General features: G+C 39.2%; 1 protein-coding gene across 3 annotated transcripts in view; it reads right to left on the reverse strand.

Moving 5' to 3' along the window:
* The window catches only part of LOC121879952 (protein O-mannosyl-transferase 2-like), a 28,833-nt gene extending 12,485 nt beyond the window's left edge, over positions 1 to 16,348 (reverse strand). For 2 of the 3 annotated variants that reach the window (XM_042386795.1, XM_042386794.1), the window contains exons 1-13: positions 16,176 to 16,346; positions 10,692 to 10,793; positions 9,243 to 9,327; positions 7,557 to 7,661; positions 7,300 to 7,408; positions 6,976 to 7,084; positions 3,736 to 3,895; positions 3,302 to 3,408; positions 2,792 to 2,874; positions 2,290 to 2,437; positions 1,428 to 1,605; positions 655 to 806; positions 395 to 483 (exon numbers count right to left, since the gene is read on the reverse strand). In XM_042386795.1, coding sequence (XP_042242729.1) covers positions 395 to 483; positions 655 to 806; positions 1,428 to 1,605; positions 2,290 to 2,437; positions 2,792 to 2,874; positions 3,302 to 3,408; positions 3,736 to 3,895; positions 6,976 to 7,084; positions 7,300 to 7,408; positions 7,557 to 7,661; positions 9,243 to 9,327; positions 10,692 to 10,793; positions 16,176 to 16,264 — 1,516 coding nt within the window. In that variant the 5' untranslated portion in view covers positions 16,265 to 16,346. Of the gene's footprint in view, positions 1 to 394; positions 484 to 654; positions 807 to 1,427; positions 1,606 to 2,289; positions 2,438 to 2,791; positions 2,875 to 3,301; positions 3,409 to 3,735; positions 3,896 to 6,975; positions 7,085 to 7,299; positions 7,409 to 7,556; positions 7,662 to 9,242; positions 9,328 to 10,691; positions 10,794 to 16,175 lie in introns of all 3 variants that reach the window. The other variant, XM_042386796.1, reaches the window with a different exon arrangement.
* Positions 16,349 to 20,380: the final 4,032 nt, after the last annotated feature.

Consider the following 20,380-nt stretch of genomic DNA (forward strand, 5'->3'; position numbering starts at 1 on the left):
ACTGTAGATCCCTCAGAGTATACTTTCAAAATATTTCTCCACACCCTCCATGATGCCCGACATACATATCTATTGTATACAGTATGGTACAACTGCCAAATTTTAATTAAATCCACCGATTACTGTAGATGGCATGATAACCATTAAGTACGAGTATATACCCTAATCATTACAGAGGTAATTTTCCCTAGACAACATGTTTGCTTCCTTACACCCAGTGGGAACACAGGCCGAGTTCTCTCCAAACATTATGAACATCTCTACTCATTGTCAAATCATCCATCAATCTGAATATTTTAGCTTTCAAGTCTACATACTGGTCTGGCCATCACATCTGGATTTGTCATCATCCCTGACATATGATGCATTACAGGGAAATTTAAAGAACACTCACATTTGGGGAACACATTGTCTTCAATATTCCACAAGTTGTTTGGGTCATGCACATTTGGGTTACAGGTGACTTCCATCTGCTCATAGCCCCTGTAGTAAAAAATCAGTTATAAGTTCTAAATCAGTTGAAAGTTTCAGAACACAATGCTGTACTAACAAGGAAACCATTACCCTTCATGTTTAAGAATTAAAATTATTTATTCTTCAGGACTTTTTAAAACATGCAAATACTTGGGAGAAAAAACACAAGTAAATTTTTACCATTTTGGCAACTGCTTATTGTGTGACATGAGAGCACATCCAACCAGATAGTGTACAAATCTGATCTTGTGAACTACTGCCTTTGCCATTTCCTCCTCCTCGCCATTTACTATCTCAACACGCCACACATCATTGACATCTCCAATACCATTCTGAAATGTAAGTGGCACCATAGTTAGTGAATATATTTCATGCTACTAACCACTATCAACAGGGGTTATTTCCTTCACTTAAAAAGGGTAATTAGATTGTCTCTGTTTAAGATCACCAATGTTATATTCCACAGCTTAAACTTCAACATATTATTCTACTATTGCTTTTTATAACATTTTCAGTGGCTTGTGATGATTAAAATACACAAAACAAAATTTTCATATTCTGATCCTACCTCAAGAAATATGACACCCATTAAATAAAAGGGCATTATAGATTAGTACACTCTTTCTACTTCAGTGACATGTAACATGAGAATAAATATTCCAATTAATTAACCTTTCACCTCGCAAACGAAGTGCCAAAGGTCGAGTGGTGGACTTGGTTCCTTCCTTACATGCTCAACAATGATTATACTAACCCATGTTAATAATCAGGGCATTAGCAGCTGTTCAGCCACCTTTCATCAAAATAGGAAAAAGAATTACGTAGAAGTACAAAAAACTCTATAGAGCACCTTATGAGCTCCTCAACTAAATTGAAAATATGAAACCACTACACAAGTCTCCAACTCAATATATATCCTGTAGATCTTTAAGATTTACTAACAATTTACTTACTTCACCATATCCAGTCACTTGGTGATGCCTCTTGGTAACAGGCGCCTGCTCACGGTGTGAGTGAAGGTTTCTACCAGTAGGGACGTGTTCAAGACGAATAAGGTCTCCATTCTTAACCAGTTCTATAGGTTCATCATCTTCCCAATCGCCAGGCTCTTCATTCCATTTCTTCACAAGCCTACAAGGACAGCACACTGCTTACAGCAAATAATACTCTCTATTTTTTTCTTAAGCAAACAATGGTTTAAGTAACTAAAAACTAATCCAATATTTTCCAAATCCAAGTGTTTAGCAATTTTAACTACAGTACAGTGTATAATGTCCTAAGTTGCAGGTTACATGGGGCTCATCCTAACCCACCCATGTGCACTGTGGCCCCAACCCTATAGGTTATGTTGAGTCTCAAATTGTGGCCAATGTGACCTGTAATGTATTCTTCCCATACATTTGGAAGTTTGTTTATCACTACTTTACAAATTTTGTATTAGTAGTTTCCTATCTGCTTATTTTCTTCAGGAAAGTAAGTTTAATCTCTCTTCATGTTGTGGTTTGGAATAAGGAAATCTTTGCTATACAGTATTTGTACGAAAAACTAAAGACAACAGAAATGTCTTAATTTTTAAGAAGACAGTAAGTCAGTGAAGTCTAGAAATGGTAATAATTGTTAACCTGTACTACTGGAGGCTGGGGTTAAAATTACAAATTTCAAAATAATTACCATCCCTAAGATATTACAATACAAACAAATGAGGTTGATATACAGTATACAAGCACAAGTCACTGCTGTACAATGATAGACTAATACTCATTCTTGAATTTACAGCAATACAATACTGTAATTATCAAAATCCTTATAACTTACCATTTGTTATTAAAATCTTTGTGAGAATAGGTTGTTATCTGCTGCTGCCGGGCTCCTGCACCTTCAGGATACAAGTGGATATGAGAATGTAAATATCCACCACCCGTTCTGGCATTTTTCAGTGACACTTCTGCTCCATATGCAACTTCTGCAGTGAGAAAAATGTGCATATAACTAAAATAATAAATAGAGTTCAGTACAGTTATCATATACAATACTGTACAGTACAATAGTTATTTCCACAAATTCAGGATATATATTTTTATTTGGTTGTTGCTCATCTTTTTTCTTACAATTTTCGATACTTATCAGCTTACTAGTCGCTCTGGCAGTTAGCACAGAAGGAATCTGGGAAACCTGTGACATTTGGTAGTGAGGGTCACACTGTATAAAACCCTTCTCGTGTGTCCGGGCCGAGGATCGAACCCTTGACATAATGGGAAGAGATACGTGCATTACCACTGTACCACTTAACCTTTTTAACTTGAGGAAGGAAACTCACCGAGTGGCATACTGGCATTGAACAGAGAGTTGCCCTCCAATTGTGACTGGAATGCCGAGCTATAGAAACCATCGCCATTGCCACTGAAAAGTTAAAGATAGATATTTAGTAAGGGACTACAAAGGGCACAACATAATATTTGGCTATTTTATTTACCAATTGAGGATTTGAACCTGTACTGGTGATTATTTCTAATTGTCTATCTTTTTTCTATTTCATTATGTAATTGTCCTGCACTACTCCCCCCTACACCCATCTTTGTAAGTTTCTGAAGTTTTTGATCTTTAAACATAAAAGTGGGAGTAGTGAAGATAACGGACAGATAGGCAATATGCATTTGATAAACCAACCTCTGTTATCCACAAGGAATCTCTTACAAAACTGGTTCAGATCTATTAATTCAGGACATTCTTGTTGAATTGGCAGTAATCATTTCAAACATACAAAAATAATTGACAATGATTTCAAATTATATAACAAGCCTAACTATACTTGGCTATTAACAGTTACCTTTTACACAAGACTGTCAGGTGAATGTAGAAGTAGACGCAGTAGAGAACTATTGGCAGGACAATGAGACCCAGAGCCCGGGCTAAGAAGTGTTTAGCCACATACGACTGGAATGAAAATATAGTTTATCAATAACCATACAGTACGGCATACCAATTATGCTGAACCCTTAAAGCCTCAAATATGAATCCATCTGTCCCAAGTTGTGAATAAATAGTATACTCCTAACTAAGGATTTCTTCCATGAACTTTGGTAAGAATCTGCAAGACAGCAATTTTAGAAGACTAAGAGATGTTTTAATAAAGGGCTTTGCTATCCTCAATCTAAGTCACTGAACAGTCTAAAGTATATAGTACATAACTTATTTTACAGTTTACCCAAGAAGAGCCAACAATAAAAATGTAAATTACCAAAAACAGGATTGTAAACTTACCAATGGGTTGCTGAGATCACCATAGAGGTCCCACAGGTTTTTGATAGTGTGCAAACCTACGTAGAGAACCACAAAAAGGCCAACAAACTTTGTTGACACAGAGCCTGATAACATGAACCCGGTGAAGCAGAGCCAAAACCACCAAGAAACACCGAAGGGCCTGTGGGTTAAAACATTGATGCCATTTAAAACCCATAATAATGTCACATATAATCATACAATGAGTTAAGTGTGAATGACCTCATACAGAACTTTATATATAATAGAGATAACTAACAGATTTAGGACTCAGGAAGTTAAATGATGAAGGGATATATTGAATGAAGAATCATGAGAGATGTATGAAGATCAAGTGATATGGAAGAACCATTACAAAATTAATTATAACACTGGACATGCAAGATTAAAATAGAGAAATCAATATTAACCCTTGAAGCTTTTGGTCAGTTGGTCAAAACTTAATCTCTTGTTGGGTGAAAGTGCATGCATACATACATACATACATACATATATATATATATACTGTAAAGATACTCCTCGACTTACGACATACTCGACCTACGACGACCCGCACTTACGACCTGCCTCAGTCGGCACGACCACCTGCACATACGACCTCCGCAGTCAGTGCCAAATTTTTTCAAATGACGCACGTAGTTTCTATACCGAAACGTATCGGCCCGTACAAGAGCCTCGCGTGGGCTGGGTCGCGCCGCCTCATGGATACAGCACCCAAGCCGTAAAGCGTTTAATTGGTGTTTGGCTGTCGTTGTTCTCGCAACGAATCACGCTGTGTACCGACATTATTTTCGTATCTAATTCACTTTAGAGTGACTGGCAAGCGTACAAGTGAGAGTGCTGGTGGTGCTCAGAAGAAAAGGAGACATTAAATTACTTTTGACACGAAAATGAAGATAATAATGCAGTATGAAAATGGAAAAACGATAGCAACCATTTCACGCAACCAAGGCTTCTCGCACTCAACCATATCTACTATTTTGAAGGACAAGGAACGTATTCGTGAGGTAGTGAAAGGATCAGCACCTATTAAGGGAACTATAATAACGAAGAAAAGACAAGGTCCTATTCATGAAGGAAAAATTTTCTTAGGATATGGATGGAAGACAGATACAAAAGCATGTACCCTTAAGCCTTCTAACCCTACAGGCTAAGGCAAGAAGCCATTTCGAAAGCCTGAAGGAGCAGGCAGGAGATGAGTGCAACCAAACCTTCACAGCAAGTCATGGGTGGTTCCAAAGGTTTAAGAACTGCTACAGTTTACATAGTATAAAGGTGAGTGGAGAGGCAGCAAGTGCTGATGTTGGTACTGCTGAAGCTTTTAAGGAGGAGCTAGATCGTGTCATTGTGGAGGGAAATTATTTGCCTGAGCAAATATTCAATATGGATGAAATTGGCTTATTATGGAAGCGCATGCCTGAACTGACATACATCCACAAAGAGGCGAAAACAATGCCAGGATTCAAGGCATTCAAGGACCGAATTACACTTCTGTTGGGGGGAATGTAGCTGGTTTCAAGATAAAGCCCTTCACATTATATCATTCAGAGAACCCAAGGGCTTTTAAACATGTCAGCAAGCACACACTGCCAGTGTTTTATCGAAGTAACAAGAAAGCATGGATGACCCTAGTACTGTTTGAGGATTGGTTCATGACTTGTTTCATTCCACGAGCCAAGGATTATTGCCTGCAACAAGGGATTGCATTTAAGATTTTGTTAATTTTGGATAATGCTACGGGACACCCACCACACCTGGACGACATGCACCCTGATGTTAAGGCAGTCTACATTCCACCTAACACTATCTCTATCATCCAACACATGGATCAAGGTGCTATTACAGCTTTTAAAGCTAATTATTTATGAACGACCTTTGCTCAGGCTGTTGCTGCTACTGAAGGTGAGAAAACAATCAGAGTTTTGGAAGGAGTACAACATTTTGAAATGCATAAAGAACATAGCTGCAGCATGGGATGAGGTTACAGGTCAGTGCATGAATGGAATATGGAAGAAGGTCCTGAAAAGATGTGAACAGTTTCAGAGGATTTAATGAAGATGAAGTAATTTCTCAGATTAGTAACAAGATAGTTTAGTTGGGTAAACAGCTTGAGTTAGAAATTGATAATGAAGATGTTGAGCAGTTGGTTGAAAGTGTAGCAGAAGTGCTAAGTAACGAGGATCTTATCGAACTGGAAGCACAGAAAAATGCAGAGGAAGAAGAGTCTAAATGTAGAAGAAGAACCTGCACCCCCCAAAATTTTTACAGTGAAGCAAATGGCAGAGGCATTTGCTACATTTAATAAGGGGATGCAAATGTTTGACGGAATGGATCAAAATGTTGAGCGTTTTGCCAAAGTTGACAGAATGGTCCACGATGCACTTGCTTGCTACAGGGAAATTTATAATGAAAAGAAAAAGCAAACTGTGCAGTCTAAATTGGACATATATTTTAAGAAGTCCCCCTTTGCTGTCTCCTCACGCCCCACCAGTGCTGCCTCTTCACTCCCAAAAGATGATCCAATACCTTCAACCAGCAAGTTTCCCCTGTATATTAACCTGTCTGAAGAAAGCGACATTGATGACCCACCCAGCCCTGTCTCCACCTCTGCTTCATCCAATTAATGTAGTCTCCATGTATAATTAGAAAATTATGGGGGCCCCGTGTGCATTCAGCTGACTACATTAAAGGTAAGTGCAGTCACACTGTATCCATTCTTCATTATTGATTACTTTTACTGTACTGTATTTCATTTTAGATTTTCTATGTATTATTTTTTTGCATTTTCGACTTATGACCTGGATTTGTGTTCCTAACCCTGTCGTAAGTCGGGTAGCAGCTGTATATACAGGGTATATGCATCAATAGATATGGTTTAGTTAACGAAAATTATTTTGACAGCTCTGGCACCTTAAAAATTGGCACTGCAACACTGGTTATAATGACCCCAATTTGCAATATTTTGACTTCCAGTGGGTTTTCCAGGAACATAACCCCACCGTACAGCAATGGGGTTTCAAACCACCAAGTCCGAAAATAATTTAATCATACTGTATTTGTATTTTTGTACAAACTAACCTTTTCCATGTACTCTTGGACATTTTCACAAGATTTTCAAGACTGATAAATTAACTACCGTAGTCATTACAAACATTTGTCCAATTCAGTACTGTATACAGTACTGTACTTAACCTTTAGAAAATCATACCAAAATATACTTACTTTTTTTGTTGGCCGTGGAACTTCACTATGCCAACCACAGAGCCCATGATGAAGAAGAGGAGAATGGGATCCAGCAAGATGTACTGTGTTAGGGTCAATAACCCCACATCTGTCAAACATGTCAAATTCAGATTAAATCCTTGCTAATAAAATATTTCAAACACAAAAGCTGAGGACTTCAACTAAAGTGAACAGAATATTTCTCCGTTTTGAACATTTCTTCTCATTCTCTACATTTGCCCTCCAAAACTCTCCCAGTATTTTTCCCTTCGAGGTTTCTGTATATCTTCTACATACATAACGGCCAGTTGCCAAAACACTTACCAAAGAGAATAAGTGAAGATGATAAGGTGGCAGCTGGGAGTGAGAAGGTCATCTCCCATACAATTATGAAGGCAAATGGCACCAAGCAGGCTCCCATTGCGGTACAACACTGTAAATCATACATAATTACATTTACTGCATGTTCATACAAAAAATAATACTGTGCTTTGGTTAATAATAGCATTCACCTTTCTAGAATATATACAAGGATATGCACAATTCTGAAAGCTCAACACACAACAAGACCTACTACTAACCACTCTCATGCCCAAATAATTGACGCCCTCATAAGAGTCCCCAGGCTTGACAAATGGGAAGGTGCCATCATATCCAGTCAAGTAACCAAAGGCTCCAATCAGCATCTAGAGGAAGACATTTTAATCAATACTAACATCCCTTGAGAAAAAATGCTCACATAATCATATAGCCATTCAAGCTTTGTGGATCTTACATTTTATATTTGGTACAGATATCCCTTGTTTAACGACTGGGACGAGTTCCTGAAAAGCCGGTTGTTAAGTGAATTGATTGCTAAATGACGGATAAAAAATAAATCCCCAAAAAGGGTAATGAGGAATAATATCCATAAAGTTGGCATGTAAATGCGTAGCCGAGTCGTCTACACATAGCACTCATGGTGGGGGAGGCGGAGCTGTGAACCATTATTTTTCAACTCTTAATTTCTTGTAAATATACATACATAATTTTTTTTATTTTCTTTTATGGTTCCATGTACTGTACACACAATCGTTCATACAGTATGTGGAAATTTATTTTAATTAATTATCATAAGGTCCCAAACAAAGATAATTTTTATTACATGCTCAGCAGCTAGCCCACAAGAATGAGGGAGGGGAGTGACATGGGGGAGGGTCCCATGAAAGGACTGCCAAATGGCAGCATAAAGTTTTTCTTTATTTGTCATTATTGTTTTTATTTATTCCCCACATTAACTGTTACAGTATACACATGGCAGTTCATTCGGGTAGTCACCAAGCTGACTCAAATGACGTGTGTGGCTGCTTTCTGTATGCCGTGATATCACATAAGGGGTGGAAGGGGTTGTGTGGCTGGCCAGTTACAGCTCACTGTCTCAATACACATGTTCACTACCCATGTATACACACCTATGCTCTTTTTATTATTGTTTAGTTTCATATCTATAGTATACAGTACAGGTGCTCCTCTACTTAATGTTCAACTTACAAACTTTCAGAGATACAAACATCATCAATGAGGGGGGGGGGGTGTTACCTGCCAAAACAGGTGTTTAATGTGGATGACTGGATTATTTTGAAGAAAATTCCAGATAGAACAAACATTACCTATGAGGAGAAGAGTGAACCAGGTTTTAAGGCTATATTAAAGGGTATAGCTGTACTAAATATCCATGATCCTTTCATTTTTTACAATATGTTTGGTATCTACAAGAGTAAAGTTGGACTTCCAAACAACCCTCAGGAACGTAACTCATTCGTGGGTAGAGGAGCACCTGTACAGTATTTTCTTTATTTCTATGTCACATTACAGTACTGTACTATATTTTAATGCACACTTGGAGCACAGAATCCCCAGTTTTACCAACTTCCCTCCCGAATTTTTTCCAGCGAGTCCAAGATCGCTAAATCGAAAAATGACAATTGATAAATAGCAAAGGGAGTTATACATTTTAAATCGCAAAACCGAAAAATTGCCAAGTGAACGATCAATAACAAAGGGATACCTGTACCCAGTAGTGTACCATTTTACCAACCACAATGCATTACTGCAATATCCACTTTTAAGTGTCTGTAGGTACCCAATAGAAATAAGTCGTGTACAGTTCTGGTCAATTTTGAAAGTCCTGAACCCTCTCCTCCATTTCTATCAAAATTTTTAAACAGATGTATCAATTGTAATGCTGTGTAATACTGCACAAGTTCAGTTCAACATTCTGTATTTACCTTTCCCAGAGGAGGGTGAACATCAAAGAAGAATGTTCGATTGATGTACCAACTACCAAACTTGCCGAAGTGAGTTTCATCCCACCTGTTGAAACAAATGAATCGGAAATCAAAGAACATACATAACATACACCAAAAAGCATCAATTAACACTAAGCACAGCCATAACATATACAAAAAATGTATCATTTCGTCAAAAGCACACAACCACCTTTGCACCAAAATTTGCCTTCTTAAGTACAACCCGTTAGGGCTTTAAAAGATAAAAAATGTAAATAAAATTGCATTGCCATAAACTACAAGCTATTAGATGTTCTAGTTTATGCTTCAGAATTAAAAAATATAAACAATCCACTTAACTTCCATCTTCCAAAAGTTTCAACCACTGACCAGAACAGCAAACTTGTACATTACAGTACTGTATTTTTTTTACCTACTGTACTTGCATCTTTGTTGCATTTAAATATTACATTATGTAAAAACTGGCAAGAGTTGCTTCTGCTTGTCATTGCTGAACACTAGCAAAAAATGACATGAGAAAGTATAAACAGTACTCATGAACAGGGTAATATTCTTTCACTTAACATGTTGTATATCTATGATTTATTTATTAGATTTCTATCTAAATACCACTAACAATTAATTAATTACATCAATCTACATATACCACTTCCTGCAAAATATCAGTTTCAGCATTACATGTACAAATTCGGATTTTGCCACATCAGAATCTCTCATGACACTACAATGACTTGCAACAACAGTTACCTACTTCCTGCCTGTTACAATACAGCGCTCAGCAAAATACAGTACAGTATTCTTAGTGTTCATCCAAGCCAAATAGAACAAATAAGCATTTACCTTTACAACAGATATGCAAAAAGTAAAAAAACTCACATCAATTGATAATACCAGGAAGGTTCTCAATAACAGGGTTGAGGGCAGTGTGCCACAGCTACAAAGTGAAAGCGAAGATGTGCTGTGTCAGACCCGTGATATTTATCCACTGACTAACACTAACCATCCACTCCTCTTGTATTTAGCTCTCTCCAAATACCACCAACAAAGTTTTATCTCGCTAATATAATTCAAAGATACGGTACTGTCACCATAGATATTTCCATATTTACAATACAGTGCTTTGATGTTGAGGTCCCATTCCCAGTTTGTATAATTTTGGAGTACTGTACAGTACAATACTAAACCTAAGAGGATTCCTTCTCAAATTGTGTAGCTACACAAAAGTGTATTCAAGAGAATACACAGGATACTATGAATGTATAAAACTCTTTCCTGAAAATGAGATTAGATTCCATAAAAAAATATTTTGCATCAGTGGTGAAGAGGATAAAAGTAAAGTAAAAGTAGATACAGTACCTGTACTGTATGGTATTTACAATAAGGTATTTATTAATATTTTCTTTTCAGCTTAAAACATGCGATACTTACACAACATGCTCTGGTTGTCCCACATTGTAGAACCTTGTGGCAGCAGCAAGCAAGCAGACCACACCAAACACAGCCCACCATATATGAGGGGAGTCGCAGCGTCTGTAAAGACAAAGAAATACCAGTATTGAAACTTAATACTGTACTGTACAGTCCAGTATAACTGGACAAAAATACCCTACAATTTACTAATTCCCCACTTAGTCTCAACTCTACACAATAGAAAATTATAAATAATTTTATGCACCATACAGTACCTGAATTACCCTTTTAAACCCCTTTGAGCACTCCACAATAAAAGTGAAGCTTCTCAGGCAACATACAGAGTTTTCCAGAACATGACTCAAAATTTCCCTTGAAATTGGTTTTGCACAGTTGGAAAAATTTATCACTATATATATATATATATATATATATATATATATATATATATATATATATATATATATATATATATATATATATATATATATATATATATATATATATATATATATATATATATATATTCTTGATTTGTCCTTGAGAGGCAACAGTTATGCTACAGTGATCCAAGCACAGTAATCTACAGTCCTTGAGTGACAACAATAATGATGCAATGATCTAAACAATCTCAGGTGCAACCAAATACTGTACAGATTTTTATATCTGCGTGTGTGTGTGTGTGTACTGTACTGTCTACCTATAGCCACCTATCACACTTGCTTCAGTGCTGTACTAGCTGGCTATGTGGGTCAACTCATGAGGTGTGTTTATTTAACACAGACTGGTTGGCAACATATGGTTGCATTATTTTATACAGAAGGTGGATGCGACAGATACAGTATGTCCAATTAATAAATGAATGCTCTTCAAAAATACACATTTGAGATGACTTTCAAATTCAAAATATGAAGTCCAAAGTGACACTAAAACCTTAATTTGTAACAGCACAATGTCTGTTACTGATGAGATTAGAGACTGGGCAAGCAGACGATATGCACCAACCAAACTTAAACAGATTTTTTGGGGTAATCTGAGACATTTCAACTACTGTATCACGCAGGCCACGTGCTTGAACATGAAGGGGAATACTGTACTGTATCAATTGATTAAAGCTTGTAACGTAGCCAGTACTTTCATACCAAAACATAAGAACTGGTTTTGCACAATTTGCATAGTAACTCTGGTCAGGCTACACTTAAAGTTGAGAAGGTTGTTAGGTTAGGCCATGTTGGGTTGATGCCACTAAAGACAGGAATCACATATCAACTTCAGTCATCCACTGATTTTTCACACACACCATGACGAATAGCACCTTGGGTTTATCTATCCAAGAGTGCCAGACCAATATAACCATTAAAGTTATGCATTTGTCCAAGTGTCGTATGATAGCCAATGACAAATTAATACTGAAGCCGAGATGGTTTGAGCATGTGAATAGAATAGATGATATGCAAGAGATTAAATGTAGAGGGGAGGAAAGCTATAGGTAGGCCAAGAATGGCACGAGGAGAGGTAAGAAATGACAAAGAGTTAGGAATCTGGCGAGAGACAACAGGAGACCGGGGTCCGACTTATTACCCAAATGTACCCAAATGTAGTCGCAATGAAGTCAGATGATGGTCCTACAAGCGTAAATCGGACTGCCAATCACTTCTCGACTAGTATTTGGTGTCACGAAGTCACAAAAAATTGGTAAACTTAATTTAATCTGAGTTAATGGATCGAGTGCATGTACCTAACCTAACACAACTCAGATTAAATTAAGTTTACCAATTTTTTGTGACTTTATGACACCAAATAATAATCGAGAAGTGATTCACAGCCCCATTTACGCTTGTAGGACCATCATCTGACTTCATTGCGACTACATTTGGGTACATTTGGGTAATTACTCGGTCCCTCGGTACATGCACGCGATCTATTAACTCAGATTAAAGCAAGTTTTCCAATTTTTTTTTACTTTGTGACACCAAATACTAGTCGAGAAGTGATTGGCAGTCCGATTTATTCATGTAGGACCATTATTTGACTTAATTGTGGCTACATTTGGGTAATTAGTCGGACCGGGAGACCGTGCAACATGGACAGCTGACATCAGGTAGCCTACAAAGACATGGAAAATGGCCATAGAATGCCAATGATATTAACACTAACCTAATCTACTGAACCTAAAAACAAATCAACATAACATAACCTATCCTATTAAAGCCAACCAGCCAAACCTGAAATGTTGAAGAACGCCATATCTAAAACACGAAGGATTTGCACAAGACCAGTGCTGTGGTCTTTAATTATATAAAAAAAAAAACTGTCTCGTTGTTGGGTCGAAGAGCCTGTGTTTTCCGAGTATTAGCCAAAATATTCCTTATTCAGACAAAAGAAAAGCACAAGCATGGCTGAACGACTCTAGCATGAGGAAGAAAAAGAGTCCTTCAAGGATACTCAACCAAGCTCCACCCCGGGTCCGACTAATTACCCAAATGTAGCCACAATGAAGTCAAATAATGGTCCTACATGAATAAATCGGGTTACCAATCACTTCTCGACTAGTATTTAGTGTCACAAAGTAAAAAAAAATTGGAAAACGTAATTTAATTATAGTTAATAGATCGAGTGCATGTACCTAACCTAACCTAACCTCGACTAGTATTTGGTGTCACAAAGTCACATAAATTGGTAAATTTAATTTAATCTGAGTTAATAGATCAAGTGCATGTACCTAACCTAATCTAATCTAATCTAACCTAACCTCTTTGACAGTTTAAAGAGGCAGCTGAGAGAGGGGGTGTCGCACTTGGCCGTGAACCTGACAGATGGCACCGACCTGATAACGAGATCTGAGATTGCTGAGTTCCACGACAATTTAAATAGTGAGTTACTTAATGCACAAAGGCAGAACATACCATACAAAAAACTCAGATCAGACAACAATGACCCTAAACGGATAAATAATTATTTAAAGAACATCATTGGCCAAAGGAAGGCTATAGGTAGAAGGATAAATCGTGGCGAAATTCACCTCCGGGACTATTATAGGGTATTGGCGAGTAGGGTTAAAACCGAGATAAGGAAAGCAAAGAGGAATAATGAGGTAATGATAGCAAGGGAGGCAAAGACAAACCCCAAAGGATTCTACCAAATGTATCAAACTAAAACACGAGAAAAGATTGGACCAATACGGTCAGACTCCGGCGAGCTCACTGATAACGATGGAGAAATGAGCAATAATTTGAATAAATATTTTTCAACAGTTTTCACCACCGAAAATTTAAACATGATACCCGAGGCACCGACTCTATTCAGAGATAGTGAAGAAAACAAATTAAGTGAGATAGTAGTGACTAGTAACGATGTTAGTAAGCAAATAGACAAATTAAAGCCTAATAAGTCACCTGGTCCCGATGAGATATTTGCCAGAGTATTAAAGGAATGTAAGGAAGAGCTTAGTATGCCCTTAGCAAAGTTGTTTAACATGTCCTTAAAAACAGGTGTAGTACCAGAATCCTGGAGGATAGCGAATGTAATACCGATTTTCAAGAAGGGGGATAGATCACTATCCTCTAACTACCGCCCAATCAGTCTAACATCAATAGTAGGCAAATTACTGGAAGCAATCATTTCAAACTCTATTCGAAATCACCTGGAGAAGCGCCGATTGATCAATGATTCCCAGCATGGCTTCACAAGCAGACGTTCTTGCCTAACTAATCTATTAACATTCTTTTCATCAGTTTTCGAATCGGTGGACGAGGGGCACAATTATGATGTGGTATATCTCGACTTTAGTAAAGCCTTCGACAGAGTCCCCACGAAAGACTAATTAGAAAGGTAGAAGCTCATGGCATCAAAGGTGACATCCTTAAATGGATTAGGGCATGGTTACAGGACAGGAAACAGCGAGTGAGCATTAACAGCACTAAGTCCCATTGGAGCAACGTCACAAGTGGAGTTCCCCAAGGCTCAGTACTTGGACCATTATTATTTATTATATACATAAACGACATAGATATCGGCATAGACAGCAACATAAGTAAATTTGCTGATGACACTAAAATAGGACGTGTTATCAAATCTGACGAGGACTCGGCAAAACTACAGGAAGATCTAAACAAATTTTTCGAATGGTCTGAAAAATGGCAGATGAAATTCAACGTCGACAAATGTAAAGTACTCAGTATAGGAGATGTAAACAGGGAAACCAGATACCAGATGAACAACGATGCCATAGAGAAATCCGACTGCGAGAGAGATTTAGGAGTAATGATAAGTAGGAACCTTAAGCCAAGTAAACAATGTGTTTTTGCTCGTAACAAGGCTAATAAAGTACTTGGGTTCATACAAAGGAGTGTTAGTTACAAGACTAGCGAGGTCATCCTAAAACTGTATCTTGCTCTTGTGAGACCACACCTGGATTACGCAGTTCAGTTCTGGTCACCGTATTACAGAATGGATATAGAATCCTTGGAAAGAATTCAGAGAAGAATGACAAGACTAATCCCGGGCATCTTAATTTGCACTCCCTTGAGAGACGTAGAGCGAGGGGCGACCTGATAGAGGTGTATAAGTGGAAGGCAGGGCTAAACAAAGGGGACATTACAAAGGTACTCAAATTATCCAACCAGGAGCGAACTCGTAACAATGGTTTTAAATTAGACAAATTTAGATTTAGGCGTGAAATATGTAAACACTGGTTTGGAAACAGAGTAGTGGATGAATGGAACAAGTTACCAAATATCATCATTAACTCGAATACGCTGAATTGCTTCAAACATAGGTTGGATGCTTATATGAGCAATAGGGGTTGGGTGTAAACGGGACTGCCCAGTATGGGCCAATAGGCCCGCTGCAGTTTCCTCCATTCTTATGTTCTTAACCTAACACAACTCAGATTAAATTAAGTTTACCAATTTTTTGTGACTTTATGACACCAAATAATAATCGAGAAGTGATTCACAGCCCGATTTACGCTTGTAGGACCATCATTTGACTTCATTGCGGCTACATTTGGGTAATTATTGTACTCACTCCCTCGGTACATGCACGCGATCTATTAGCTCAGATTAAAGAAAGTTTTCCAATTTTTTTTTACTTTGTGACACCAAATACTAGTCGAGAAGTGATTAGCAGTCCGATTTATTCATGTAGGACCATTATTTGACTTCATTGAGGATACATTTTGCTACATTTGGGTAATTAGTGGGACCGTCCAAAACTCCAGCTACCACAATCACTTAACTCGAGCGGAAATACCTGTAGTCCATAACTATTATCAACAAAAATGTCCTCAAAATTCCTAAAAGCAATAACAATATGATAGTCCTTAAAGATAAAACAACATGTTTTACCTATAGAACCGGTCTTAAGAACCATAAAGAGAGTTGTAGAGAATCTCGTTTTTGAGGTCAAGTCTTTGGTTTCTCCACCCGGCCCCAGGTAGGAGGAACAGAGTGAACATTTACTGCATTAGACGGGATACTTCAGTTATTGCCTCGTTCTTACCTGTATTTCATGATGATTTTATCCATGGTGTTGAGCCCCTGGGAAACCTTAGGGTGGGATTTCCCCTTCTTAGAGGTATCAAGAGCCATTTGGAGCCGTGTATGGTGACGTACTCCTTCCCTCCACGTTCTTCTGGCGACTGAAGGGTTGGTGAGTGGGGAGTGGTGAGTGGGGAGTAGTTACTGGTGAACGAAACGAAACCCAGTAAAAAGGAAAGTTTAGTTGTGAGTTGTGACCTGGGACCTGTGACGTTGACATTCCGTGATACACGTAGATACAAATTATATATCACAGAAATATTAAAGGGAATACTGACCATAGATGAAATCTGAAATTTGTTTCTATTTTGTGAGTTTAATTTATTTATTTAAGATACGTATAAGAAACCAAAGTTTCACAGGAACTTATATATGTTGAAGAACATACATTAGCTGATAATATGTAGCCTAAATGTACAGTACTTTATATATATTTTTTTAATTTAACTGTACATTTATATCTAAACAATAATAATAACAAGTATTTTCACATAATTGCAGGGGTCTTAAATATTGTTTTGCGCTAGCGGTATATAGCGTGGCTGTTGAGTACGATAGTTATTGGTAGAGGCATTTCAAAATCTGGGTCACTGTAATATGTAATCCTTTATTTCCAAATGCTGCATATTACTACATTATACTAAAGATCATATTTTACGAAACTGTCATGACGTTTTGCATTTACTGATATAGTCATTATTTTCACTGATCAGCTTATGAGAAAAGGTATGTAAAGTATGCTCCTTGCCAACTCTCACATTATTGGTATTAACTTCAAATTTATATACACTGTAATGTAAAATCCCCTATAGAATTCATCCTATATGGAGCATTTTGTCCACTAGCAAAAATGGTGACGTGTAGTAAATTGTTATATATAAAACATCTCAGTATGTATGTTGTGTTTTTTACTTTTTACTTTTATCCTCTTCGCCACTGATCGGCTTGTTAGCCGCTTGGGCGATCGGTCACGACTCTTTTCCTTTATATTCTTCACCAAAAGGTCGGCTCGCTAGCCGCCCGGGCGATCGGTCACGTCTCTGTCACGCACTGTTGGCAAATACTGGGCATGCACCGGCTCCTGAATGTACCTGAACCCGCTCCAGTGTTGGTCAAGTCTTCTCTTGAAAGAGCTCACACTCGGTGCCGTCACAACACTTTCTGGTAGATTGTTCCAAGAGTTTACAACCCTCACTCCGAAAAAGTTTGCCCTCACGGTTTTCCGGACTTGCGGCTTCTTCAATCTTGAGCTGTGACCCCTTGTGGGGCGAGCGTCCGCCAGCTCCAAGTAAGGACACTCAACTGAGTAGTGCCCCCTGAGATGCTTATAAACCTCAACTAGGTCCCCCCTTGCCCGTCTGTAGTATAAGCTAGGCAAGTTCAGGCGCTCCAATCTCGCAGGGTAGCTGAGATGCCGAAGTGCAGGCACCAGCTTGGTGGCCCTCCTTTGAACATTTTCAACCAACTGACAGTCCCTAGCATATCTCGGGGACCAGATGGGGTGACAGTACTCCAGATGGGGAAGCACTTCACTCCTGAAGATCGTCACGAGGGACGGACCGTCTAGATATCTGAACGACCTTCTTATAAGACCCAATAATTTATTTGCCTGATTTACCTTCTTCTCACAATGGCCCGAGAACTTCAGCTCATTGTCAACATACACACCTAGGTCCTTCTCACACACAGTCTCAACTAGTACATTTTCTTCATCCCGTTGGGACATATGGTACGCCTCCTTACCGTTGGTACGCCCCAGGTGCATCCTCTTACACTTCGTGACATTGAATCTCAGCAGCCATTCCTTCGACCATTCCTGGAGCCCACAGAGGTCCTTCTGCAGCTCTTCACAGTCCGCTTGGTTCTTAATTTCCCGAAATAACTTGGCGTCATCGGCAAACATTTGTATGGAGGAGTGTACAACGTCAGGCATATCATTTATGAAACAAACAAACAACAGCGGGCCCAATACACTACCCTGCGGTACCCCACTTGTTACAGGTACAGATGACGATTTCGTGCCATTAATCACCACACATTGCTTGCGGTCATGTAGAAAGTCTTCTATCCACGCTAGGACATTTCCCCGAATTCCGTACCCTTCCAGTTTGATTTTCAGCCTTTCGTGGGGTACACTGTCGAAAGCCTTGGCAAAATCTAGGTAAATATTGTCGATATTACCACCCCGTTCTAGAATATGGGTCCAAATATCCAATACCTTGAGCAATTGTGTCAAGCAAGAGCGCCCCGGCATAAAACCGTGTTGGCAATCTTTTACAAGGTTGTTTCGTAGTAGATGTTCCATCGCTGCATCTCTGATAATACTCTCAAGTACTTTACATATTATGCTGGTCAGGCTCACCGGTCTATAGTTGTTCGTGGAGTGCCTATCGCCCTTCTTGAAGATAGGACTCACATAAGCCACTTTCCATTCACTGGGGACCATTTGTTCATCCAGGCATTTACAAAACAGAATCTTCAGGGGCTCTGCAAGCTCGTTGCACAGCTCCCTTAGCACTCTAGGATGCACCATGTCAGGTCCAGGACTCTTATGGACCTTTAGCCTGGACAGTTTATTTCTAATACCCTCTTCTGTGAACACAATGTGGGTCAGTGCTGTGTCGAACCGTCTGTCCTCAAACGCAGGAAGGTTAGTTGCATCCTCTCTTGTGAACACTGAGGAAAAGAAGCTGTTCAATGCCTCAGCTTTATCCTGGTCAGAATCTGCGTAACTACCATCTTCAAGCCTCAGGTCTGATACTCCTACTCGCGTTTTCAATTTCGACTTTGCATAGCGGTAAAACGCCTTTGGGTTTGACTTGACCTCGCGTGCAACCAGCCTTTGGAACTCCTTTTCAGCCCTCCTACACTCTATCTTTGCTTGGTTTCTGGCTCTTGCATACATCCTCCTGTCTTGCTCATCGTTTGACCCAACCCACGTCTTGAATTTCTGGGTTTTCTTCTTAATTTTGTCGACCGCCGCATGGTTCATGTGTAGGGATCCCCTCGTATTCCTAGAAGCACTGGGCTTGGTCTTGGGTATATATTTATCGATCAAATGGGTCATTTTACTAGTTATGATATTCAGCGTAGTGTCTGCGTTCTTGTACCTTAATAAGTCAGGCCAGTTGATACCCCCTCATCTCTTCCCTCATCCCATTGTAATTTCCCTTGTAATATTTGCACCTTGGCCTGGCCTTATCTTGAACTAGGTAACAGTTAAATCTGAATGACAACACTGTATGGTGACTGGTGCCAACTGGGGCAAGGTGTTCCACTTTGGCCACCATACCCTCCTCGTTTGTTATGATGAGGTCAAGTGGCTTGGGTGTTTGCTCCCCTCTGTAATGTGTCGGGTCTCTCACATGTTGGAACAGAAAATTATCTCTCAGAGTTTCTACAAAAAGAGTAGCAGGATTATTCAAGTCATTCGGGGTTGACTCGTTTCTCCAGTCGATGTCGCCATAGTTAAAGTCCCCCATGATAAGGAGGTGGCTGGGGTTGAGCATCGCCGCATTGTTTATTAAGGTTCTTAAGTTCCTTTGATTTAGTGGGCCACAGTTCGGGGATCTGTAGATACACCCGACGATAAGTAAGTCCCCTCCCTTTAATTTAATTTTACACCACTTGGACTCTTCAAAGACATCCTCTCCCTGTACCCTCGCCTGGCTGGCTCTAAGGTCTTGCCTAGCGTAGATAACCACACCCCTCCTGCAGGATTCTTGAGTTAGGTTCGTAAATGAGTCATATCCAGCAATACTGAACTCACATTCCTCTGGGTCGATTCTCCTGTTCTTGTACAACAGTTCTACAACTCCTACAATATCTGGTTGGTGTACTCTTAGTAGTGTTTCAAACTCCTCCCTCTTATCCAGGAACGTGTCGGTATTAGTGTACATGACATTCAAGCCAGAATTTGTTCTCGGTAACGTCTCTGCTCTTAGTAATAAACCCGCTCCACCCACATTCTCAGAAGCTGCAGCATTTGCTAAGTACACTGTATTTTGCAGGGTGTGGTTAAAAATTTCATTGTTTACACGGCGCTCGTTCCCTCCTGTCCGGTAGGCTGAGCCGGTGCCGCCTCCCGGGTGGGGGGTTGAGTGGGTGGAGGGTGCACTGCTGCCCCCTGGCCCTGTGTCGGCACACTTGTTTCCACTACCCTCCCCC

The sequence above is a fragment of the Homarus americanus genome, unplaced genomic scaffold, assembly GCF_018991925.1.
Source record: "Homarus americanus isolate GMGI-L3 unplaced genomic scaffold, GMGI_Hamer_2.0 scaffold29478, whole genome shotgun sequence".
NCBI lineage: Eukaryota > Metazoa > Arthropoda > Malacostraca > Decapoda > Nephropidae > Homarus > Homarus americanus.